The 26,405-nt window shown below is 40.6% G+C and overlaps 1 protein-coding gene across 1 annotated transcript in view; it reads right to left on the reverse strand.

Annotated features, from left to right (window-relative positions):
* Positions 1–478: 478 nt before the first annotated feature.
* Positions 479–26,405, reverse strand: part of TMEM245 (transmembrane protein 245) — an 83,683-nt gene continuing 57,756 nt past the window's right edge. The window contains exons 15-18 of the mRNA XM_027550456.1: positions 23,247–23,347; positions 22,213–22,387; positions 17,855–18,049; positions 479–6,392 (exon numbers count right to left, since the gene is read on the reverse strand). Of these exons, the coding sequence (XP_027406257.1) occupies positions 6,347–6,392; positions 17,855–18,049; positions 22,213–22,387; positions 23,247–23,347 (517 nt within the window). The 3' untranslated portion in view covers positions 479–6,346. The remainder of the gene's footprint in view (positions 6,393–17,854; positions 18,050–22,212; positions 22,388–23,246; positions 23,348–26,405) is intronic.

Here is a 26,405-nt window from a genome sequence, read left to right on the forward strand (position 1 = left end):
TTTCCCACATCATTCTTCAGTGGGTTCCGCACAAGTCTCGCTCCTGCCAAATCAGAGGCACGGGATACCTGAGGGCCTCCCACGAACATGTGGCCTCTTACCAGAGCAAGGACATCCATGCTCAGCGAAGCTACCTGTCCTTCTCCGGAGAAGTGACTCTTCCTAAATCCGAATTCCCCAGGATTCCTGGAAACTGCGCTGGGATTGAAACTATTAATAACTGGTAGGCCAGGACAGGAGTCAAGCCTGTAGGGACGGGCTTCTACCCTAAGGACTTCTACAGGTTACAGTCTTTCTGGAGCTTTCACAAACACATCTCCCCTTATGTAAATTGTCCATGTTCCATAAAAATTCATTGTACGCACTGGTGCCAAAGGAAAGGCAAGATATAAGACATAAGAGATGGACAGATGTATTCATTAAAGTTTGACTTCACTGAAGATCAAATTTCTCAACAGAGACTAAGTTTACCACTTGATTCATTCAACACTAGTAATTTTATTTCAAAATATAAATATTTTTACATTTACAAAGATGTTACATCAGTAGGTTGTCAAAGCAAGTTAAAGCTAAGAAACAGCATTTGTGAGAATAAAGACACATGGTTATATCTGAATAATCTTTTTTACTTTCAAACCATCTCTACTTTGCCTGAGAATGCAGAGATGATACATTTTCCACAAGTTACATGAGCAATAACAACTATATATCCAATCGTGGCTTCAAAATCAAATGGTACTTGAACTATACTCCCATCACCTAGACAAGTGGCACTGCAAAGCACAAAAGAAGGGTCTTCTTTGGAATAATTACAATTGGAGTTACATTTTCTGAGTCACTGCCATTAAAAACAGTATTTGATAATAAGCCAAAACAATGTTTTAAATTTGCTACCACAGCTTTCAGAGTAAAATATAAAGCTAGAATAAAAGTAAGAAACCAGGTGTGGAGTAAAGAACTCTGGACTTGGAGTCAGAATTTCTGCAACTGAATTCTGGCTCCATCATTTTGTGGTATAAACTTAAGGGAAAGATCACAAAAAACCTTTCTGAGCTTTGATCTGATAATACTTGATACCTGCCTATCTCACAGGGCTGTTATGAAAGCAGTCTGAAACCTATAAAGTACAATACAAAAGCGTTATTAAAATGTCATGTCAGCATATCACCACTGCATTTGCACTCTAACTGATCTTTGAAAAACTTTCAAAAGTAAAACACAAATACTGACTTTACACACCATAGGTGGAAAAGAATCTCTATACTTGATGTATAGCTCTGAATGGCAAATACAGTTTTTTTCTGGTATTTCACTAAACTTTGAGATATATTACAGTTTACATGGTAGATGAGCCTGCCATTCGAATTCTATTACAGATGTCTTCTAAAAGAGCTGTAAATTTTTATTTGAAAGCCATGTTTCCCAAAGGACCCCAAGTCCTTTGAGATGCTCTGAAAAAAAGAGGATGAAGGTATAGTTTAAGGTCAAATAAGTCTCGTAAACAGAGTCTTTGTCCCCTCTTGTAAATCCACAATATATAATAGCATGTTAAAAACTCTTCGAAGTCCTACTTCAGAAAGGAAACAAATTCAGCATTCCTCAGTTTTAACTGACCATAGAGTCCCTTCCCCCAACTCCATATACACTTTCATTCACTTAGAACATCTAACAACATTCTTTGGAACTACTGCTATAAGGAACACATTTTTCCCAAAATTGGCAAGCTGCATGGGGTCGCAAAGAGTCAGACACGACTTAGCGACGGAACAACAACAACTCAACTAGGAGGGAAAGGGAAGAGAAGTAGAACAGTGGACTGAGAGAAAAAAGAACTGACTCTACTCCGAATTGTCACTACGGGCGCCATGTTAGAAAAGACACTTCAACCTATGGACTTGTTTCCTTCTCTGTTAAATGACAGGATCACCTAATTATACAAGGCCTATTCTAGCACAGAATTTCTATGACTCCCGAAGGCAGACAGAACATGTTGGTTTATAATTCTCTTAAACTACCACAAAAATTAACTGTTTAGTGGTTTCATATAGCATGACTATTATTTTTGCAGATCTTAAGTTAATGTAAGCAAAATTTGTCAACAAGGAAAGTAACTCAAGTGAAGAAACTTTAAAAAAGAAAAATATAAATGAGACGAGCTTTCAGACAAACTCTATTAAGAATAATTATAGTTTAGTAGGGATGTCTATCTAAAATAGTCTCTCCAGATTGGAGTAACTAAACTAAGTGATGAAAGTTTATTGACTAGCTAGGTCATTTCCAAATAAAATGAGATTTTGAAAAATAATTACTGAACACTGGACAGGGAGGCCTGGTGTGCTGTGATTCATGGGGTCGCAAAGAGTTGGACACAACTGAGAGACTGAAGTGAACTGAACTGAACTCTTGGGGCTTCCCAGGTGGCGCTAGCAGTAAAGAATCTGCCTGACCATACAGGAGATGCAGGATACTCAGGTTCCATCCCTGGGTCAGGAAGATCCCCTGGAAGAGGAAATGGCAACTCACTCCAGTATTCTTGCCTGGAGAATTCCATGGACAGAGGAGGCTGGCAGGCTACAGTCCATGGGGTCGCAAACAGTCAGACATGACTGAAGTGACTTAGCATGCATGTGTGCATAAGTTAATGAAATGAATATATTTTGATGGCAAAATATGCAAAGACAAGAAATACATAAAAACAAAAAAATACTTGTCTTTGGCTGGAACTAACATTTGGAACTATGTTGCCAGGGGCTATTTCTACTGCAAAATGCCTACTCTAATACTTTTATAAGGATCTTGTAATACCCTTAATGGAGACCGCAGTTTCCTATAAACCTTGAGGTTGAAAGCTCTGGTGAGCTCACCTGAAATTACTTTGCTCTAGGCTAACCCCTCATGGCCTGAATTTCTGAGTAAATCTGGCTCAGTAGTGACACATTCTGCAACGCTGAATACAACCAAAGTGGAACCAGAGGTACTAGAAAGTCCAGAGGGGTCACAGCGGGTTCTTATTAAGACCAAGGTTAGCCAGAGAACCTCATCTGCAAGCCCTCCAAGTGGAATAAACTGCTATTTCCAAAGCTACTCAGTTTGTTTAAATAACGCTTCTTGGGTATCAAGAGTCAATCTGCATCAGTCTCAAAAGTCAAGGGAAAACTCTGCCAGCTAACCACCTTTAATGGAAATGGGTGTTAAGAATTCCTGCAAACTTAAAAATAAACAAAACTGGTATCTAAGGCAGTCTGGCAGAGATCACTTCCAGAAACAGAGTGTGATAGAAATTTTGGAACTGATGCTGGACTTACATGGCATGGGTTTATGCTGAAAATCCTATGCCCCGTTCTCTCTCAGAAAAGAGAGGCGCATACTGTGTGGGGAGCTTTTTTCCCCTCCATTCAGTTTACAGTTGAGTAGTGAGTGTGACCTTCAAACTTATCTTTAATAAAGCAATAAAATGCAGAACACTGTGATAGGATTTCTGTACTTAGTTTTTACTGAAGCTACTTATATTTCATCAATTATCTGTTTTTAGGGAAACGTTCTCTTTCTGGGTCAAATGCTGAGATCGTCTTGCTGGAGCACTGGGACAGTTCAAGTTTCCTGATACGACTGGGTAGTAGTCTGGGGCACCTCTGCTCTTGATATTTCAGGGAGATACTACATCAGAACCAACTTTGACAGCTCTAAACTCTTCTCTTAGGGCTCAGAGTCCCCCTCTAAAAACCTAGTATTCATACTAACAATTATGACCAGGAAGAACCATATATTAACCTCAAGTCTATATGTTTACCATTTCACTTTATAGAGCTAAAAACACTTTGGAGGAACATAATTTGTATATGCACACTAACTCATTGTGCATAATATTTACCTTTTATAAATATGTGCTAATCACAGCTGTAAACTTATCATTGCATCATTAACAAAAACAAACCTGATTTCTTTCTTAAAACTTTTAATGCAACATTTTTAATTTTAGCAATACACATAATATGGCTAAGATTTAAGGTAAGAGAAGGCCTTCTTATGAGTTACCCCCTACAGCACCCTGTATAGTGCCCAGCATGGAACCCACAGTTTGGGAAACTCTCAATCAATGCTTTACAGAATGAATGACTGAACAAGTGATTAAAGGAAAGAATGAGTTAATTAATGCCAAATGTAGCACTTGGTGGACTATCAGACTGTAACTGTTGAAGGATTCATAGGAAATATAAGAGATCTGCATATAGTTTATTGTATAAACAAAGACCTCACAGTAGCCTCTTTTCTAGACCAAGTTTTTCTTAAGTAATATCAGAATAAATTTAATGTAATTAAGGTCCGTCTAGTCAAGGCTATGGTTTTTCCTGTGGTCATGTATGGATGTGAAAGCAGGACTGTGAAGAAAGCTGAGCGCCAAAGAATTGATGCTTTTGAACTGTGGTGTTGGAGAAGACTCTTGAGAGTCCCTTGGACTGCAAGGAGATCCAACCAGTCCATTCTAAAGGAGATCAGCCCTGGGATTTCTTTGGAAGGAATGATGCTAAAGCTGAAACTCCAGTACTTTGGCCACCTCATGCGAAGAGTTGACTCATTGGAAAAGACTCTGATGCTGGGAGGGATTGGGGGCAGGAGGAGAAAGGGACAACAGAGGATGAGATGGCTGGATGGCATCACTGACTCAATGGACTGAGTCATCGAGTCTGAGTGAGTCTGAGTGAACTCTGGGAGTTGGTGATGGACAGGGAGGCCCGGCGTGCTGTGATTCATGGGGTCGCAAAGAGTCGGACACAACTGAGCGACTGAACTGAACTGAACTGATGCTTCTTAATGAGAAAATAAAGTTTTAGAAAAAAGGATTTCTACTTTTAAATGTTTTTCCCAAAAAGGAAATCTTTGTTACTTAAGAATCTTCTCTCCTGCATACTGCATACTCCCTTGGGGACAGAGAAAGAGGCTGAAGGTTGTTTTACAAAGGGGAAAGGGCACAAAGGTAAAAGCTGGGTTCTAGTCCTGGCCCTGTCATTAACTGTAGTCTATGCAATAGAACAGGACATGATTCTACCTCAAAGCACTGGAAAAACTGTGTCAAGATACTAAAAGAGAATATTGTAAAGTAGTTAGCCTCCAATTAAAATAAATAAATTTATATTAAAAAAAAAAGATACTAAAAGAGTCATTGGAGTATAGCAAGGTTGGCAGACTGTGGAGTAAGAAAGATCTGAGGTCAAATTTTACTAAACTTTATGACTTGGAGTTGGTCACTTTTCTGAACCTTAGCTTCTCCATCTGTGTGAAATACAAAATAATATGAAGCTGTATGAAAGCTGATGTGAAGTGACTGTGAAATGATATGTGCAAAAAGATTTTGTAAAAGGTAGAGCAGTATGCTGGTTATTGTGATATCTGAGATATTTAAAAAGTCATGATTTAATTCAACAAGCATTCATCTAGAGTCTGTGTGCAAGGCACTGTGCTCACCGATACAAAACTTTACCCTAGTAAGTAACTAACTGGCCAAATTCTAAAGAGTAAAACAGAGACATTTCACAAATCAGAACACTGCTGCCCCTGAGATTTTTTTTTACTTAAAACATTTGGAAAGAAAAAAAAAAAAAATCACAACATGAATTCTATCATATTGTTACCATTAATAGCAGCTTAATACTTAAGTAATTTCAGTGTGGTCAGCCAAGGTTTAGAAATTTGGCAATAGAGTAATAGGGGATGGAGGGAGAGGGGGAGGAAGAGCTTCAGTCTTTCTTCTCCTATGGTTGCAACATACAACTAACTGAGCTTCAAATAAGCCACCCACCATTACACTGAAGATTTGATCTTTCTTATAAGAGGACCATACATTGTGGAAGAAGGGAGAAGACTCATTTTTCCTGCTCAAGCCACTACATTCTCAAAAGTGAAAGCCCTCTTCATTGAAAAGTGACTGTTGTAGAAAAGTTTAAGGACAGATTTCTTAAAACAGGAGAAAATCACACTATATACAGCAGGTAGTTTACGGCTCTTAAAAAAAAAAAGTTATAAATACGTATTATAATATACATAACCAAAGTGGGAAAATTTCAAGCCACAATACCAGTGTATAAACTGAAACTTTTCAAGCCATCTTAGCAACACTTAAGTGAGTAAACCACATTTCTGAGCTCTAAAGCTGTGCTTCAAAATGCAAAGCAGCCCACAGCCAGTCCTCTCTTGTCCAGGCGTTCTGTACAGAAGGCCAGGAGGCTCCTGCGTCTCGTCCTGGGCTCTGTTTGCCAGGCGCGGCTGAACAGACAGGAGGCCACAGCTGAGCTGAACTCACAGTCAAGGTTGAATTTCCTTATAGAAATCACTGCACTTGGAAACCAAGTCAGTCTACAGAAGGTTTCAGGTCTTCAGAAATGTCACGGAAAGTCCTTTAAGAAAAAAAGACAGGATGATTAGTTTTGCTTTTAGGAAAAGGGGGGAAATAGAACCACAGAGATACTTAGAAAAGAAAAATAGCATCTAACCAGTAATTCACTGTCATATAATATTCTTATAAGTTGAGAGCCTTGGTGCCATTATGTAGTCACTGTTTTTTTTCTTAGTATTTTCACTGAGTATTGTTTCGAAGTCTGATAGTTGTTTCTCAACCTGCAGCAACAAGAACTCTAGTTTTTTTTTTGGAAGGTCTATCCAAAAGACTGTTTCCCTAGACGCTCTTGAAACTAATGACCATGTGACTAACATCTGGCCAGTGAGATGTAAGTAGAAGTGTTGAGTGACTTCTGGGCAATGTCCTTAAAAGAGAAAGGTGATCTTTTCTGACCTTTCCCCCTTCATGCTGACTGGAAAGTAGACACAATGATGTTAAAGAGAAAAACAGTAAGAGACTGAAGATTAAATGCTAACTGGATAACTTTTATTGCAAAATAGGAGAACTGATCCAGCAATGTCCCAGCTCTGAGTGTTGTGGTTCAGGGTAGGAGAAATGGGATAGGGCTTTTCATCAAATGACTGTGAACTTATACTGTTTCTGACCTACATCAAACAAGCCAAGTGAATGTGGCTAACTGGCAGGTAATAACTGGGTTGGATGGAGGGGGTCTGCTGTATTGGGGCCTAATTTAGGACTGTAGTAGCTAGCTGGCCTTTGCTACATAATTTATCCAGCCAGGTCTGCATCTTTGTTGGCAGCCAAATGGCCAGGTCAAAGTTCATCAGTGAACAAGCATTCATCTTAGATGAAAAGACCCCACACCAAGGTGGACAGAACATCAAGGTGGGGAGTCAAGCTTGGCATGGATGTTTGTGGAACAGACACACCAAGCCCTGGTCTGCCTACCTTGTACTTCTTACAGCCAAGAGAGAAATAAATTTCTAGCTGTTAAAGTTCTACTGGTGGTGGGGTTTTTTGAGTTGGTTTTTTTTGGTTATAATACAGGCAAATCCATCTTAAATGATACAGATACGAAGCACAAGTTTATTACCATCCTTTTAGACAGAGATTGCTTTGCTCCTTTACAACCATATCACCAATTAGCAGGGTTAGACAGGCAGGCAGAGGTAAAATAAAGGTTAACCCTTTAGCATCACATAGGAAGTGCTCAAATGTCAAGTGGGGCACAAGTCAAATGATACAGAAAAAAAGAGATTACATTTGCTCAGTTATCTGAAGGCTCTTTCACTGGATGGTGTGGGAAGCCTCTTATATCTCAAGCACATCTCTAACTAGCACAGCTCTACATCCAAAGGAACAGCCTTGAGGAAGGGGTAAGCTTCCTGGCTATGGTTCCTGTGTCTCTGAAAGGGATTATATATGACATGACTGAACTCACCATGTTGAATATATGCTAACAGGTCAAGGAACTAAAATGAATTTTTATACTGAGAAAAAGTCCCCCAAACTAAGATTTATACACACACGTTTTATGTATTGTTGTCTTTTAGTCGTTAGGTCATTTCCAACTCTTTTGCGACCCCATGAACTATAACTTGCCAAGCTCCTCTATCCGTGGGATTTCCTAGGCAAGAACACTGGAGTGGGTTGCCATTTCCTTCTCCAGGGGATCTTCCCGACCCACAGATGGAACCCACGTCTCCTGCATTGGCAGGCAGGTTCTTTACCACTGAGTCACCAGGGAAGCCCTTTTATATGTATTAATATCCATCTATCTCTGTATCTATCTAATCAAGGTTTCTCAACAGCTGCACTGCTGACCACTCTGCACTGTGAGAGGTTTAGCAGCTCCTACTCTCTACAGCTGTGATGATGAAGATGTCTCTATACGTTGCCAAATGTCCCCTGAGGGGAGCCTCACCCTCCTCCCCCACAATCATTGCTCTAGATAGCTACCTACCCATTTATTTATATATCTCTTTTTCACAGTCTCACCTACATTTGTGTACAGGTAAAGCTGTGTACAGCTAAAGCTACAAGTTGTCCCAGACTATATGAAATTCAGGTAGCACTCAATTCTGGGAAGCCCTGGAATATCTTTAAAACCAATAACCAAAAGCTGATCAGTATTACAAAGCATTTTCCAACACCAAAAAGTTTTTAAATTCATTCTTTCATATCTTTTCAAATTTCTAAGATACCTTCAAGCTTCAATCTCTAACTCTTCAATTCCCCTAAATTATGAATGAAAACGGCTGCCTCAGGGCAAAGATGCATGAAATAAGATCAAAACTGTGGTTGGCCTGGTGACTGCTTTCTGTTGACAAGTAAGCTTAGCTGTAACCCTGAAATTCATACCTGCTATTCAGTTCTGCCTCCAGGCCAAGAAAGCCTCCAGAAGGACTCAGAAGAAAGAAAACACAATGAAGCAAGCTAGGAAAATAGCTATTAAGTATTTTCCATCCCAACAGTATGTTTTCTCTAGATGTTTGGGGTAGTGATGGTGTGTGTGTATGTGTGTGTGTAAAACCCTACAGAAGTAACACTGATCTGAACTGAACCTCAATTATCTCGTGTGTGTGTGTGTGTGTGTGTGTGTCTAAAACCTTATAGAAGTAACACTGATCTGAACCGAATCTCAATTACCTCGTGTGTTGTGTGTGTGTAAAACCCTATAGAAGTAACATTGATCTGAACCGAACCTCAATTACCTCCTGGAAAACAAACTCCAAAACCCAGAGATAGAGATATAATTCTTCCTGGTCTCATCAAAAGCCACAGCACTAACTAATCCACAGGGCTCAGAAAACTGTAACCCTCTAGATTAGGAAGAAACAAAGGAATAAAAATTGCATCAGCAGTGTTTTTTTTTCAGCTGCGCTGCACGGCTTGTGGGATTTTAGTTCCCCAACTAGGGGGTGAACTTGGGCCCTCAGCAGTGAAAGCACAGAGTCCTAATGACTGGACTGCCAGGGTATTTCTTTGACAGTATTATTTCTTAAAATAGTAAATGTCCTACCTAAACCATCTAAATATACTATTCTTTCCCAAACCATAAGGATTGTTACGTTCCTTTGAACCACAGTGGTAGAATTTCTCAAGAATAAAAAAGGTGGAATGGGGCCTCATGTGACTAGGGGGATACAGGATTGCTGTGAACATTTTACAGTTCCTTTGACTGCAATGGGGATTGTGTGATGTGATTTCTCACTTGCAATCTTCTTGGCTCCTTGAAAATATTTTGGATCTGCTTCCCCTGAAGTTTTCAAGGAGATTTTTTTTTTTTTAATCCATTTATGAGAATGCTTAAGTCTTTTGATTTAACAACTCAAGAGTTGTTGACTCCCAGAGAAAGAGTAAATTGTGGATGTTTACAAATGAAAAGCATGCACTGACTAACGTAACTTACTTTAGGAGGCTCAGGATAGCTGAGTATGTATTTCCTAAACCCCCACCAGCACACCTTGTGACAGAGCACATGTCATCACTTACGTACATTCTGCCTCTTCCAAAAATTTGGAATAAAGTTCTAAGGCTGGAGTTTACTATGGCCCATACTCTTTTATCAGCCTTACAGTGAAAAGATCTTTTAATCTGATCTGCTCCTGGTTTCACTAATCTATTAACTCATCAAATTTTCATTGAGCATTTATCCTAAACTGGAATGATAGGCAGCATACTCCAAATGACGTCCTCAAGATTTAGGTAAAGGTCTGGAGGAGTCATGGTTTTTTACGAGACCATTTTCATATATTATTTTACAAAGACAAAAATAACTTCTTGCTCTATTAAAAAGTAGGAGGTGTTAAACCTTAGCATAATTGCCAAACACTGATCTTCCTTGTCTTATGATGGCATTATACCTGGCTTCATACTTAATAATATCCTTAAGACAGTTTCCCTTGTGGTTCAGATGGTAAAGAATCTGCCCGCAACGCAGGAGACCGGGTTTGATCCCTGGGTCAGGAATATCCCCTGGATAAGATAATGGCAACCCACTCTAGTATTCTTCAGTTCAGTTCAGTTCAGTCGTTCAGTCGTGTCCGACTCTTTGTGACCCCGTGAATCACAGCACGCCAGGCCTCCCTGTCCATCACCAACTCCCAGAGTTCACTCAGACTCACGTCCATCGAGTCAGTGATGCCATCCAGCCATCTCATCCTCTGTTGTCCCCTTCTCCTCCTGCCCCCAATCCCTCCCAGCTTCAGAGTCTTTTCCAATGAGTCAACTCTTCGCATGAGGTGGCCAAAGTACTGGAGTTTCAGCTTCAGCATCATTCCTTCCAAAGAAATCCCAGGGCTGATCTCCTTCAGAATGGACTGGTTGGATCTCCTTGCAGTCCAAGAGACTCTCAAAAGTCTTCTCCAACATCACAGTTCAAAAGCATCAATTCCTCAGCGCTCAGCCTTCTTCACAGTCCAACTCTCACATCCATACATGACCACAGGAAAAACCACAGCCTTGACTAGACGGACCTCTGTTCGGAAAGTAATGTCTCTGCTTTTGAATATGCTATCTAGGTTGGTCATAACTTTCCTTCCAAGGAGTAAGCATCTTTTAACTTCATGGCTGCAGTCACCACCTGCAGTGATTTTGGAGCCCAGAAAAATAAAGTCTGACACTGTTTCCTCATCTATTTCCCATGAAGTGATGGGACCGGATGCCATGATCTTCATTTTCTGAATGTTGAGCTTTAAGCCAACTTTTTCACTCTCCTCTTTCACTTTCATCAAGAGGCTTTTTAGTTCCTCTTCACTTTCTGCCATAAGGGTGGTGTCATCTGCATATCTGAGGTTATTGATATTTCTCCCAGCAATCTTGATCCCAGCCTGTGCTTCTTCCAGCCCAGCGTTTCTCATGATGTCCTCTGCTTATAAGTTAAATAAGCAGGGTGACAATATACAGCCTTGACGTACTCCTTTTCCTATTTGGAACCAGTCTGTTGTTCCGTGTCCAGTTCTAACTGTTGCTTCCTGACTTGCATACAGATTTCTCAAGAGGCAGGTCAGGTGGTCTGGTATTCCCATCTCTTTCAGAATTTTCCACAGTTTATTGTGATCCACACAGTCAAAGGCTTTGGCATAGTCAATAAAGCAGAAATAGATGTTTTTTTGGAACTCTCTTGCTTTTTACATGATCCAGCAGATGTTGGCAATTCGATCTCTGGTTCCTCTGCCTTTTCTAAAACCAGCTTGAACATCAGGAAGTTCACGGTTCACATATTGCTGAAGCCTGGCTTGGAGAATTTTGAGCATTACTTTGCTAGAGTGTGAGGTAAGTGCAATTGTGCAGTAGTTTGAGCATTCTTTGGCATTGCCTTTCTTTGGGATTGGAATGAAAACTGACCTTTTCCAGTCCTGTGGCCACTGCTGAGTTTTCCAAATTTGCTGGCATATTGAGTGCAGCACTTTCACAGCATCATCTTTCAGGATTTGAAATAGCTCAACTGGAATTCCATCATCTCCACTAGCTTTGTTCGTAGTGATGCTTTCTAAGGCCCACTTGACTTCACATGCCAGGATGTCTGGCTCTAGGTCAGTGATCACACCATCCTGATTATCTGGGTCGTGAAGATCTTTTTTGTACAGTTCTTCTGTGTATTCTTGCCACCTCTTCTTAATATCTCTGCTTCTGTTAGGTCCATACCATTTCTGTCCTTTATCGAGCCCATCTTTGCATGAAATGTTCCCTTAGTATCTCTAATTTTCTTGAAGAGATCTCTAGTCATTGCCATTCTGTTGTTTTCCTCTATTTCTTTGCATTGATTGCTGAGGAAGGCTTTCTTATCTCTTCTTGCTATTCTTTGGAACTCTGTGTTCAGATGCTTATATCTTTCCTTTTCTCCTTTGCTTTTCGCTTCTCTTCTTTTCACAGCTATTTGTAAGGCTTCCCAGACAGCCATTTTGCTTTTTTGCATTTCTTTTCCATGGGGATGGTGTTGATCCCTGTCTCCTGTACAATGTCACGAACCTCATTCCATAGTTCATCAGGCACTCTATCAGATCTAGGCCCTTAAATCTATTTCTCACTTCCACTGTATAATCATAAGGGATTTGATTTAGGTCATACCTGAATGATTTAGTGGTTTTCTCTACTTTCTTCAATTTAAGTCTGAATTTGGTAATAAGGAGTTCATGATCTGAGCCACAGTCAGCTCCTGGTCTTGTTTTTGTTGACTGTATAGAGCTTCTCCATCTTTGGATGCAAAAAATATAATCAATCTGATTTCGGTGTTGACCAGTATTCTTACCTGGAGAATTCCATGGACAGAGGAGCCTGGCAGGTTGCAGACCATGGGGTCGCAAAGAGTTAGACATGACTGAGCGACTCACACACATACACATGTCCCAAGAAACCCACTGTACATGAAAAATATTTTAAGTCAAAAAAGTATTTCATACACTTAACCTGCAAAACATCACAGCTTAGCCTAACCTACCTTAAACATGCTTATAACACTTAAACTGGCCTGCTGTTGCTGCTTAGTCACTAAGCCATGTCTGACTCTTTTGCAACTCCATGAACTGAAGCCCACCAGGCTCCTGTCAATGGGATTAACCAGGCAAGAATACTGGAAAGGGTTGCCATTTCCTCTTCCAGGGAATCTTCTCCACTCAGGGATCAAACCTGCATCTCCTGCACTGGCAGGTGGATTCTTTACCACTGAACCACCAGGGAAACCCAACAGTTCAGCAAAACCATCTAACACAAAGCCTGGTTTAGAATAAAAGTGTTGAATATCTTAAGTAATTTACCAAACACTGTACTCAAAGTGAAAAACAGAACTGTTGTCTGGGTGCCACTTGGTCATAGGCATATCAGTTGTATCCCCTTGTGATCGTGTGGCTGACTGAGAGCTGCAGCCACCGCTGCCCAGCACCGAGAGAGAGCTGTGCTACATATCACTAGCCCAGGAAAAGATCAACATTAGAACTCTGAGTACAGTTTCCACTGAACGTGTATTGCTTTCACACCATCACTAAGTTGAAAAATCGTTAAGTTAAACCTTAATTTGGGAATCATTTGTAATTTCTTTCATAAAAAGATAATGACCTTTGATTGAACTTTGGGTATTAAATTATGGAAGATAATCACAGTCAGGTTAAGATAATGCTTCTAAAAACAGCAATGAGTTGACTAATAACTCTATCCCCCAAAAGGTAAAGCTGAGTTCCTTAAAGAACCACCTTCTAGCTGTCACCTCTGGTCACATCAAGGTGTGGCAGAGGGCAAAGGAAAACTTAAATATAGCAAACAGCATCCTCAGAGGAGTTCCTGGGATATGCCCTGACTTCCTTCTTACAGGTTTTTCTGAGCTTTAGTGTTTAAAGATTGCTGCTCAGGTTTTGGTAGGAATGAAATAAGTACATTAAATCAAGTCTGATTATTCTGTCCAAAAATCAAAAAAGTATTGAGACTTGAAAATGTGTGATTGCAGGGGTGTTATGTCCTTCCCCACAGTTCCCAGACAGCCCCAGTGTTAGTAGAGAACAGGGGAAGCCATAGGTTCTGATTATTGAATTGAGGCCAAAACAGCTGGGAGCCCAAACCTGTGCTGTGTCAACAACATTTACTACCATGAAATAGTGTATTCCCCACTATCAACAGTGAGAAGCACTACATAGGACCTAGAAACAATACACAGAAATAGTCATGCAGATGGATCTTCTCAGCCACCAGTGCCTGTGTCGACAATTAGAAGGTCTAATGGAACACAGACATTCTCATGTTACAGCATGAGAGTTCTAAGACAAGCTGAACCCTTCCATAGCTCATGACCCAGTAGACACTACTCCCTCACAGCCCAATCATTCCTTGAACTAGGAAGAGGGCGCTGTTGAAGGTTGACGGGTACAGTGAATACCCCAGTGACTAAAATGGGCACGGCCCGGGGGTAGTAGCAACCACAGTAAAAAGGGAAAAGACAAAAGTGTATAAATGAAAGCTGTAAAAAAAGGAAAGGTAGGAGGTGCTATCCTTAAGAGCATTAAACGCAGGACATAACCTAATCTTGAGAGGAGGGAATGCTCTGATGGACTGACACTTGAGTTGCAATCTGAAGAGTGATTAGGAGCTAATTAGGCAAGGAAAGACAGGGGAGGGGGAGAATCTGTCCAGACACAGAAAGCAGCACGTCTGAAGGCCTAGGGTTTGAATGGAGCTGGTGTATCTGAGGCCCTGGCAGAAAGCCAGCGTGGCTGCAGCTCTGACAAGGGGAAGACATTACAGATGCATAAGCCAGGCATAGGCAGACCATGCAGGACCTTGGAAGGATTTCGATCTTCCTGGTAAGAACAGTGGGAGGCCAGTTCTGGTAGAAGAGCATCACGACCAGATATGTCTCCCCTTTAAAAAGGACTCATCTGCTCAGTGTCAAGAGACTGGAAGACAGCAAGAGTGGATGCTGAGAGGCTGGCCGGGAGACTGAGATGCCACGATAGTCCAGGTGAGAAACCCTGTGGCTAGGCCCAGGGTGGGTGGCACTGGAGAAAAGGAGGAAAGGGTGGATTTGAGATGAAACAGGTAGGACTGGGTAAAGATGGTGACTTGGGAAGACAGGAGGCTGTAAGGATGACCACACAGGCACATGTAAGTGAGGGGTACCCTCACTGAGGAAGGAAGCAGAGGAGAATGTCTTCCTGAAAAGGGGTGGCGGGATAGTTAAGGAAAAGAAAGATCTCTAGTTGAAAACACGCTACCTCACCTGCTTATTTCTATGTGACTACAGGCAGGATAATCTCTCTAAGCCTTGACTTCATCTATAAGATACGGAAAACAACTGTTCCTAACCTCACATGGAAACACTGGACAGATTAAGTAAAATAAGACAATGCAGGTAAAGTTTTATCACAGAACTTGGCACACTGAGTCCCAATAAATGTCACTGGCGGCTGGTTGTTACTATTTAAGAGGCCATTTAGACTTTCCACCAGGAAGTGCTGTGTGAGACACATGATTCCCTCAGGCCTTTTCAAAACCCCATTAGAAGGAGTTCCCTGGTGGTCCTGTGGTCAAGAATTCATCATCCACCCTGCAAAACAGAGGGACGGGGGTTCGATCCCTGGTCAGGAACTAACATCCCACATGCTTTGGAGCAACTTAGCCCTCATGTCTAAGCCCCCCTGCAACACCTAGAGAGCCCCTGTGCTACGACTAAGACTTGACGAAAGCCAAATAAATAAAGCAATATTTATATATATATTTATTTTTAAAACCATTAGACAGCATAAACCTCCCTTAAAAAAGACAACATAAGAGGTTAAAAGAAACAAACTTTCAGAAAGTGGAAAGCAGATGAAGAACTGCTATGACCAGCATGACCTAAAAAACTGAATCCTAAGCCAGGAGTTATTCAATAAGGCTCAGGAGTTGGTGATATCAAGTAACTTTGGAAATGAGGTTGAAGGTGGGACTAGACACAGAAGGTGCTGTGAAGTGTGCCGAAAATGCAGTAAACCTCATGGGTCCAGTACTGTCACCCAGCCCTCCACCCAGCCCGGCAAATGCTCCTGTTACTGGCAGAAATTTGAGTCTTTTCCTCCCTTAGAGAAGGTAAAACAAAAAAGTCTCTGGACTGGGGGCCGACAGGCAGGGATAAGGGTAGGGGTGCATACTGACCGTGGCAGACTGAGTGAGGATTTACATCTCGAATGCCGCCCGATTCCTTTCCCTGTCTTGGCTCCCAGAAGGCTGGCAGCCAGGACACCAACCTCTGAGCAGGAGATTAAAAGATCTTTCACTAATGAATTTAGCAGCCCCACAGGGAAGCCAAAAAGCACTGACATCAATGGCTGCAGAGACAATGGTCCTGGGCAGATTATATTATGGGGACACACATAATAACCACCCCGCAAATCCTGAGTGGTTCACTCGTCACATCAGCTGACAGTCAAACGTACCGGATACCTGATACTGTGATTATTGTTGTTGCTGTTGTTTAAGTCACTAAGTCGTGTCCAACTCTTTTGTGGCCCCATGAGAGGTAGCCTGGCAGGCTCCTTCTGTCCATGGGATTTCCCAGGGGAATATTGGAGTGGGTTGTCATTTCCTTCTCCAGGGGATCTTCCCGACCCAGGGATGAAAACTGCATACCCTGCATTGGTGGGCACGTTCTTTTTCACTGAACCACCAGGGAGGCCCCTGGTATTTTGATTATATTGTGTTAATATGGTGACAGTTAGGGGATATTACAGATGTAATTAAGGTCCCCAAGCAACTGACTTTAATCAAAATGACAATATGTTCTGTGGGCCAGGTCTAATCAGGTGAGCCCTCTGCAAAAGAGTCTTAGCCATCAGCGACAGAAGTCAGAAAAATACTCCTGAAGGCCTGGCGAAAGCAAGCATTATGTTATAAAATGCCTATGGAAAGAGGCAGCCTCTAGGAGCCTCAACTTGGGGCTACAACTGCAAACAAAGGAATTTTGTCAATAACAAGCAAGCCTAGAAGAGAATCCCAATCTGCAGATGCAGCCCCTGCCTGAGCTCATGCCTGGACTGTAGCCTTGGAAGAGCCTACGCAGAAGACCCAGCTGAACTGTACCTGTACTCTGACTTTCTTATAAATGACTTTCTTATAAACATGTTGCTTTATGCCACTAAGTTAGTGAAAATTTGCTACATATCATAGAAAACTAACACAGACTTATACGCTAAAAAAGGCAAATTTTATTTACACAAATAATATCTCAACAAACCAGACTGCCCAAAAATATGATAGTTCAAATGGAAACCTCTACAAAGATGATAGATAAAATTGGAGAAATAATCCAGAAAATGGAAGCCAAAAAGACAGGACCAGAAGAATATCAGAGAAAAGATTTAAAAATGACAAGACCAGTGTAGGAGGGCCAACATCAAAATAAAAATACATTTTTGAAAGGGAGAGAAGGAAATCATTAATAAAATAATTGAAGAAAAATTTCAGAATGGCAGAACATAAATTTCCAGTTTTCAAGGTCACAGAGGCACTTGATAAAAGTGCCAATTCAAACACAACAACAAAAACAGATCAAAAAACAACAACAAAAAAAGAAGACCCTATAGGTTTTCAAACATTTGAATTACAAAGAATCAGGAATCAGACTGGCCTCAGAATTTTGACAACCATGAAAGTTAGAAAACAATGAAGAAATAAAGTTACACAGGGAAAAATTTTTAAACAGAATTCTCTACCCAGGCAAGCTACTGAATAAGAATGACTTTAGAAGAAGCCTTTACAGACACGTATCATCCCCTAAATTTATCTCCCGTGCATTCTTTCCCAAAAATCTACAGGAGGATGTACTCCAACAAAAAGCAGGAAGAAATCAAGAAAGAAAACAATATTGGGAAATATGATTCCAACACAAGGGAGAGCTAAGGGAATCTGCAAAGTGTCAGCTCTATAGCAGGCCAAAGGATATTCCGTATCTTAACAGACTGCACTCAGGTGAAAACACAGAGACTGGTGAGCTCAATTTCATACACAGTTTATGATCACTCAGCTGGAACTCACCGCTGAGCCTGAGCAGGCCATGGGGTCTGGTTGGGTGTGGGCACTGAGTTCGTGGGACTCACTAGCATGGCACTGTAAATATTGGAAGCGACCACGAGTATGCAGAGAAGTATGGGCCCAATGATTGCTCCTTCCAGGCCCAGATAGTACGCTCCACCAGCCACCGCCAAGCCCGTCAAGTAAGGATGGCCACCTCTGAAATGAAGAGCACACAGATTACGCGTGACTTTTAACAAAATGTAAACCCTGGAGTAAGTCGGAAATACATTCTCTGACACACTGTTCATTCCCTAATACACCTGACTTCTGAATTGCATTATCAGTTTCTTTAGATCACTTCAATGTGGATATCTGAATATTAATTGTAAAAGTATCAAGATGCAAAACTTTTCCTGCCTACATGTGTGACATCTGCCTTTTTGTAGGTCCGGCAACTGAGGAGTAAAGTCAGGAGTGTTAACAGGTACCATTACGTGGCCATCCGAGGTGGGTTAATGTTAGCTTAGGACTGGTTTATACAAGCTACCTGTTAGGTTTACCTTTGTCTAGAATAATTAAGTGGGCAAAATTAAGCATGTAATTCAACTAATTATGCTTTTTTTAAAAAGATGATAACAATACAATGGCATTCCTGTCATTCCTAAGTTAGGCTTCTAGCAACCTCCTAAAATACAGATTTTAACACAGGGAGTGATAAAAGGCCTCATGAGAAAAACATCTGTTAGAAAGCCCAAGATTTTTATTTCATAGGATGTCCTCTAGCTTATCACAGTATCATTTACATAACTGGAATGAAATAACACACAGGCAGACCTCAGAGATATTGCAGGTTCGGCTTCCAGACTACCACAATAAAGCCAAATATGGCAATAAAGTGAGTCACAAGAAATTTCTGCTTCCCCAGAGTATATAAAAATTATGTTGACACTGAACTGTAGTCTTTTTAAGTGTGCAATAGCATTATGTCTAAAAAAACGTAAGGTATCTTAATTAAAAAATACTTGATTCGTAAAAACACTAATTGTCATGTGAGCCTTCAGCAAATTGTAATCTTTCTGCTAGTGGAGCATCCTGTCTCGATGGTGATGGTTGCTGACTGATCAACATGACTGGCCACTGGAAGACTGTGCAGAGTCTGTGACAATTTCTTAAAACAAGACAATAAAGTTTTGCTGCACTGACTGACTCTTCTTTTCACTGGTGATTTCTCCGTAGAAAGCAATGTTGTTTGAGAGCTTTAGTCACCACAGGACTTTTTTCAACACAGGAGTTAATCCTTTCAAACACTGCCTCTGCTTTATCAACCAAGTTGATGTACTACTCTAAATCTTTTGTTGTCATTTCAACAATCTTCACAGCATCTTTACCAGAAGTAGATTCCAAGTGGCAAGGAACCACCTTCTTTGCTTATCCATAAGCAACTCCCCATCCATTAAAGTCTTATCATGAGATCGCAGTAAATCAATTACATCTTCAGACCCCACTTCTAGTTCTCTTACTATCTGCTTTCCCCACTGAAGTCTTGAACCTCTTAAAGTTATCTATGAGCGTTGGAATCGACTTTTTCCAAACTTCTGTTAACGTTGATATTCTGATCTCTTTCCAATGCAATACAAGCGTTCTTAATGGCATCTGGAACGGTAAATCCTTTCTAGAAGGTTTTCAACTGACTTTACCCAGATCCATCATAGGATCAGTATCTATACTAGGTATAGCCTTACAAAATGCATTTCTTACATAATAAGGCTTGAAAGTTGAAATTACTCCTTGAACCACACACAGGTTGCAAGAATGCATGTTGTGTTATAGCCAAGAAAACAACATTAACCTCATTGAGTGTCTCCATCAGAGCTTTCGGGTGACTGGGTGTGTTGTCAGATGACCCATAGTATTTTTAAAAAATACTTACTCCTTTATTTGGCTGTGCTGGACCTTAGCTGCAGCACGCAGGATCTTTAGTTGTTGCATGCAAACTCTTAGTTGCGGCATGTGGGATCTAGTTCCCTGATCAGGGGTTGAACCTGGGCCCCCTGCATTGGGAGCACAAAGTCTTAGCAACTGGACCACCAGGGAAGTCCCAGAGTATTTTAAAAGGAACTCATTTTTTTCTGAACAGTAGGTCCCAAGAGTGGGCTTAAAATATTCAGTAAACTATGTTGTAAATGGAAGTGCTACCATCATCCAGGTTTTGTTGTTTCACTTCTAGCACACGCAGAGTAGATTCAGCACAATTCTTAAGGGCCCTAGGATTTCTGAAACAGTAAATGGACAGGGAAGCCTGGTGTGCTGCAGTCCATGGGGTCGCAAAGAGTTGGACACGACTGAGCAACTGAACTGAACTGAAATGAGCACTGGCTTCAATTTTCAAGTTATCAGCTACATTAGCTCCTAGCCATAGAATTAGCCTGTCCTTTTAGGCTTTGAAGACAAGCACTGAAAGTCCTAAATGGCATCTTTTCCCAATAGAAAGCTGTTCGGTCAACACTGAAAATCTGTTTAATGTAGTAGTCACCTGAATTACTTTTCTTCGCCAGGTCTTCTGCATAACTTGCTGCAGCTTCTACATCAATACTTGCCAATTCACCTTGCTCTTCTATGTTCCAGAGACGGCTTCTTTCCTTAAAGCGTATGAACCAACCTCTGCTAGCTTTAAACTTTTCTTCTGCAGCTTCCTCACCTCTCACAGCCTTCACGGGATTAAAGAGTTAGGGCCTTGCTCCAGATCAGGCTCTGGTTTAAGGGAATGTTGTGGCTGGTTTGATCTTCCAGCTAGAACATCAAAACCTTCTCCATATCAACAAAAAGGCTGTTTTGTTTCTTTATCATCTGTGTGTTCACTGGGAGAGTACTTCTCACTTCCTTCAAGAACTTTTCCTTTGCATTCACAACTCGGCTAATTGTTTGGCTCAAGAGGCCTAGCTTTCGGCCTACCTCAGCTCTCAATATGTCTTGTTCATGAAATTTAATCATTTCTAGCTTCTGATTTAAGGTGAGCAATATCTGACTCTTCTTTTCACTTGAACACTCAGAGACCACTGCAGGGTTAGTAACCGGTCTTTTTTCAATATTGTTGTGTCTCAGTGACTAGGGAGACCCGAGGAAAGGAAGAAGATAGGGGAACGGCTGGGCGGTGGGGCAGTCACAACACACGCCACGTCCATCAGTTGAGTTTGCCATTTTATATGGTGTAGTTCATAGCACCCCAAGACAATTACAATAGTAACATCAATTCTAGCTAAAACCTTAATATAAAATTTACAACAAAGTTTAAAGAAATGAAAATACTTAACTATAAACCATGTAACTAGCTATTATTTAAATTTCAACTATTAAATGTTAGTTAAACACAGTGAAGTTCTCCTTTTATATTGATGTTTTAGGCACAAAAGTCCCCCTAAAGTTCACTTATGGATGTGCTTGTTTCTTTTTGCTCTGAAACTCTGGGGCTTCTTAGTAGTTCTATATATTTACTTTTTACTTTAACTAGGAAGAAAACAAGGTAGCATATAACTCGTCTCTTCATAATTTCAAATTAACTGAAGGGTCCTCTTCCTATAAACTTTGATCTTGTCTACCCTTATTATAATGAGTTTTATTCAAAGAAAACTTAATATATTAACTATGATGATAGTTTAAGTAGGTCATATTCTATATCTGAGTAGCTGAATAAAATTCAATTATTTGGTCACATTCTAGATTCTAATAAGCAATGTCTAACTTGATATGTGGCTAAATGAAAATCAGCTTGATTTAGTAAATGCAAATTGCTAAAAGAGACATCAAGATCTACAAAAATGACATATTTATTATATTGCTAGTTTGGCTTCTGCCTTAAATTTAACCTGTATTCATCACAGCACCACACTATAGTACCTTAAGTAAGAAAGAAAGCACTGTTTCTCAGATACAAACTTATGAGATTTCATTTTACATGGAAATCCTCATAAAATCTAAAAATGTGTTTATCCAAAAGCAAAGAAGTTCTGAAAATAACTACTAACTTCTTACCGTACTTAAAATATTCTTATTTTGAAGTATGTACAGGAGTACTTTTTCCTACATTAAATGTCACTAAACCAGAGGATTATTCACAGTTTTACTTTAGCCCATGGTCTCATATATTGTAGATACTACTTACTACGAACAAAATAACATACCTTGTGAATGATATTTATCATATACATTAAACTTTGATTATATCAGTGGGATCACAAAAGATTACTTCACTGAAGTGATTATTATCACCTGTCCTTTCACCCAGGCCCAAAAAGAAAAGGAAAAAAATAAACCTTCATAAAAAAAGGCCAGAGAAATTCCTGGATATGATTCATCACCAACTGCAGCAGTGCAATACTTACCCTGATATATCAGAATAGATGGCAGTATCTACAAAGTAGGTTGGCAAGAGATGAAAAACCAACAGTAAGATGGCTTTGCATCCTAAGCCTTGGGTAAGCCACAGATCAAGAACTGCAGGTACTGCTGCCCAGTATGTGCCCAGAAATGGCACTGCTCCAAGGATTGCTGCTAAGGCTAACACAAGATTAAAAAGAAGAAGAAGCAACTTTAACATCATCATCAAAGCAATACCAATAGCAGAATCTAAACACTAGCTCCTACTGTTTAAAAATTTCCACCAGAACAAGTTAAACAAATACATACTCAAATTTCAGGGCAACGATATGCCCTATTTAACTGAATCAGCTGTTAAAAGATCTTAAAACTGGATCATGAAAATCCTTCTGAAGTGTGTGTTTACTTCTATTCTTAAGTCACAAATGTTAGTGTCCCACAGCTGTTATTCTCAATCGATGGCTAGTTAATACATATGTAGTTGGCTTCAGTATCCTTAGATGTGGAACAAGGTACCTGAGCACCCACAGATTCTGGAATCTTCAGGGGGTCTCAGAACCACCCCCTCAGAGACACCAAATGACAACTGTACAGTCCTATGATGTAACTGTAGAGCACTGGCCAAATATTTGTACTGAGACCAAAGCCAACTCAGAGATTAGTTTATAAATCTCAGATGAGAACATATATTCCTTACCTTGCTTCTTTCTAATAAAGTGTATTGAAAAACAAAAAAAAAACCGCACCACAAATAACCTTGCTAGTTGAAGGACTTTACTTCACAATCAACCCTTTTCAGAATAGTATGTTCAATTAACAAATAAATATTTGTTGCTTATGCAGTGTTTACTATGCACTGGGTATTATTCTAGCTACTGGGGACACAGCAATAAACAAACATTACAAATCACATTTCTGCTGCTAATCTAGACTAGATATCAAAATTTAGCATTTCAAGTTTGACAAAGATAACGATACATGTAAAATGGTTTAATGTTCCTTAAACAGAGCACAGCAGAAGTTATGGGACAGTTGTTACCTGATGGTATGAAGACAATATTGATGCCAAATATAGTATGAGTCAGCCAGGTATACAATCCATAGAAGCCGGCCATTTTGAGGGAAGCATCAAACACCCCTCTAGAATGTCCAAAGACAAAGTGGAATCAAAATAAACACAGTATCATACTGGGACTCAGAAAAATCAATTATTTCTAGGCTTCTAGATTTTATTCCAAATCTGATAACAGCTTCCATTTTTCCAGTGGCCTGAGAATGCTGTTTTCATTTTATTTCAATAAAATATACAAATCTTCTATTTAAACCTTGCAATAGATTTACTAAACTGTTCTTTAAATTTCACTAATAAAAAGATAACAGAAAAACCTTAAGATACCCTATTCACTGAAATAACTCATCAGCTTTTCACTTCTGAAGCAGATTACTCACCACCAAAATAAAGAGAAAGAAAAATAAGTGTGATTATCTTATTTCTGAGGAGGTAATTAAATTCTGAGACATCCAGGCTGTGACCAGCCCTCCCCTTGGGAGGAGCAAGTGAGGGATAATATAACTGGTACTTCATCAGTCTTTCTTCTTTTGTTAACAAAATGTTTCCACATTTCTTAAACCATGCAACCCAACTTACAAGGTAACGTCTAAAAATGGTATCAAACAATGTAGGTCACTTGGAGAGAATTTACAGAATATAAATCTTATTAATTCCAAAGTAACACCTGAGATTAAAATATAAGAGGTGTAAAAACAGGCACACATATTCAATGATTAATAGGAGTGAAAATATGCAATCTCGGATACTTCATTTTTGCTTTTCAGTTGGAAGACTTAAGGTGGGACTGTGTTAAGGAGGAGACATAAGGAACTGCTCAGAGAGAGCACAAAGGCAACAAACCTAAAATCGCCCCAAGGCATCACAAAGTCACAAAAACAAGGAATCTGTGGGGTACGCGGGAGGCACGCTCATACACTCAGCAGAGAAGGAAAAGCTGTCTGTAACTGAAAAAAGCAGAGACCGTGGCAGCAAAGGTGATGCTGTATAGAGAGAAGGACACACCAAGCTTTTCTAAAGCATCCCAAGAGGGGTACTGTGAGAGTAAAGTCGAACTGTGGAACCTGGTGATTCAGTCATTTCATACCAGTCTAAGACACGGACTTGGTGACAAAGTGGCTCCCAACTTGTAAAATCCTGTCATACTGACCAGCAGCTTTCACTCAAAAATATCTTAAAGGTGCTGTATGACCTCTGACAATAAGGACACAGATGGAAGAGGTATCAGAAAGACTGAAAGGAAGGGACATAGCCTACAGGAAATATAAACGATCTGAAGAGTAATTGAATAGAAAACATGGAAGAAAAAAGGAACATGAGAGATTTGGGTTTTAAATGTGAGGGAGAAAGAATGGCAGTGGAGAAACCCAGAAAGTCATGGAGAAACCCAGAATAGGAGAGAACATGCAAGAAAAGGGAATATGTTTAGTTGGGCCATGTTGAGCCAAAAAAAGGATGATGGAAATACCCTGGAGGCAGCTGGAAATAAGAGACAAGGCTTAATAGCAAACTCGGGACAAGAAATTTGAGATATGCCAGAAAAATCCCAATCATAGGAAAGGGTAAGATACCCCAAGGCAAAAGCCTAGAAAAAAATGGGGCAATGAGCTGTATTCTCATAAGAGACCTAAGGACAAAGATACACTAGTCCAGATCAGATCAGATCAGGCGCTCAGTCATGTCCGACTCTTTGTGACCCCGTGAATTGCAGCACGCCAGGCCTCCCTGTCCATCGCCAACTCCTGGAGTTCACTCAGACTCAAGTCCATTGAGTCAGTGATGCCATCCAGCCATCTCATCCTCTGTCGTCCCCTTCTCCTCCTGCCCCCAATCCCTCCCAGCATCAGAGTCTTTTCCAATGAGTCAACTCTTCGCATGAGGTGGCCAAAGTACTGGAGTTTCAGCTTTAGCATCATTCCTTCTAAAGAAATCCCAGGGCTGATCTCCTTCAGAATGGACTGGTGGGATCTCCTTGCAGTCCAAGCGACTCTCAAGAGTCTTCTCCAAAACCACAGTCCAAAAGCATCAATTCTTTGGCGCTCAGCCTTCTTCACAGTCCAACTCTCACATCCATACATGACCACAGGAAAAACCATAGCCTTGACTAGACGGACCTTAGTTGGCAAAGGAATGTCTCTGCTTTTGAATATGCTATCTAGGTTGGTCATAACTTTCCTTCCAAGGAGGAAGCGTCTTTTAATTTCATGGCTGCAGTCACCATCTGTAGTGATTTTGGAGCCCATAAAAATAAAGTCTGACACTGTTTCCACTGTTTCCCCATCTATTTCCCATGAAGTGGTGGGACCGAATGCCATGATCTTCGTTTTCTGAATGTTGAGCTTTAAGCCAAGAGATAATGAAATCATTTCTCTAGTAGGAAGAAAATCACTATAGTACGCTATTCCCAGAGGGCTTCCCTGGTGGCTCAGATGGTAAAGAATCCACCTGCAATGTAAAGAATCTGCCTGCAATGCGGGAGACCTGCATTCAAACCCAGCGTCAGAAAGATCCCCTTGAGAAGGGAATTGCTACCCCCTCCAGTATTCTTGCCTAGGAAATCCCATGGGGCCACAAAAGAGTCGGACACAACTTAGGAACTAAACAACAACAAACCCAACTGGGAAAAGGATCCGCCAGCTCCCTTCATTACAACTCCCTCCCCTGATTTACCAGCCACCCCAGAGACCTAGTTCCACAGTAAATCGGACAGAAACTTTGTTGACGCTGGATTTCCAGAAGGGGAAAGCATGCTGTGCACACAGACGTAGTGTGCTGCTAAGTGGCTCAGGATGGGCTGCTCCCACGGACACCTTCCGTCCCACTGGAAGTAACAGTGAATCACACACACAAGCCTATGGCAGAGGCATCACATGAAACCATGTGGAGTCCGTGGTAGTGGGAAATATTAATTCAATATTTTTATATAGTTAATACACGGTTTTGTGTCTTTGACAATCCCTACCAATAATGGATACTTACTCCTCTGATGCTGCTGCTGCTAAGTCGCTTCAATTGTGTCCGATTCTGTGCGACCCCATAGATGGCAGCCCATTAGGCTCCACCGTCCCTGGGATTCTCCAGGCAAGAACACTGGAGTGGGTTGCCATCTCCTTCTCCAACACATGAAAG

Source organism: Bos indicus x Bos taurus, chromosome 8, assembly GCF_003369695.1.
Source record: "Bos indicus x Bos taurus breed Angus x Brahman F1 hybrid chromosome 8, Bos_hybrid_MaternalHap_v2.0, whole genome shotgun sequence".
NCBI classification, from domain to species: Eukaryota; Metazoa; Chordata; class Mammalia; order Artiodactyla; family Bovidae; genus Bos; species Bos indicus x Bos taurus.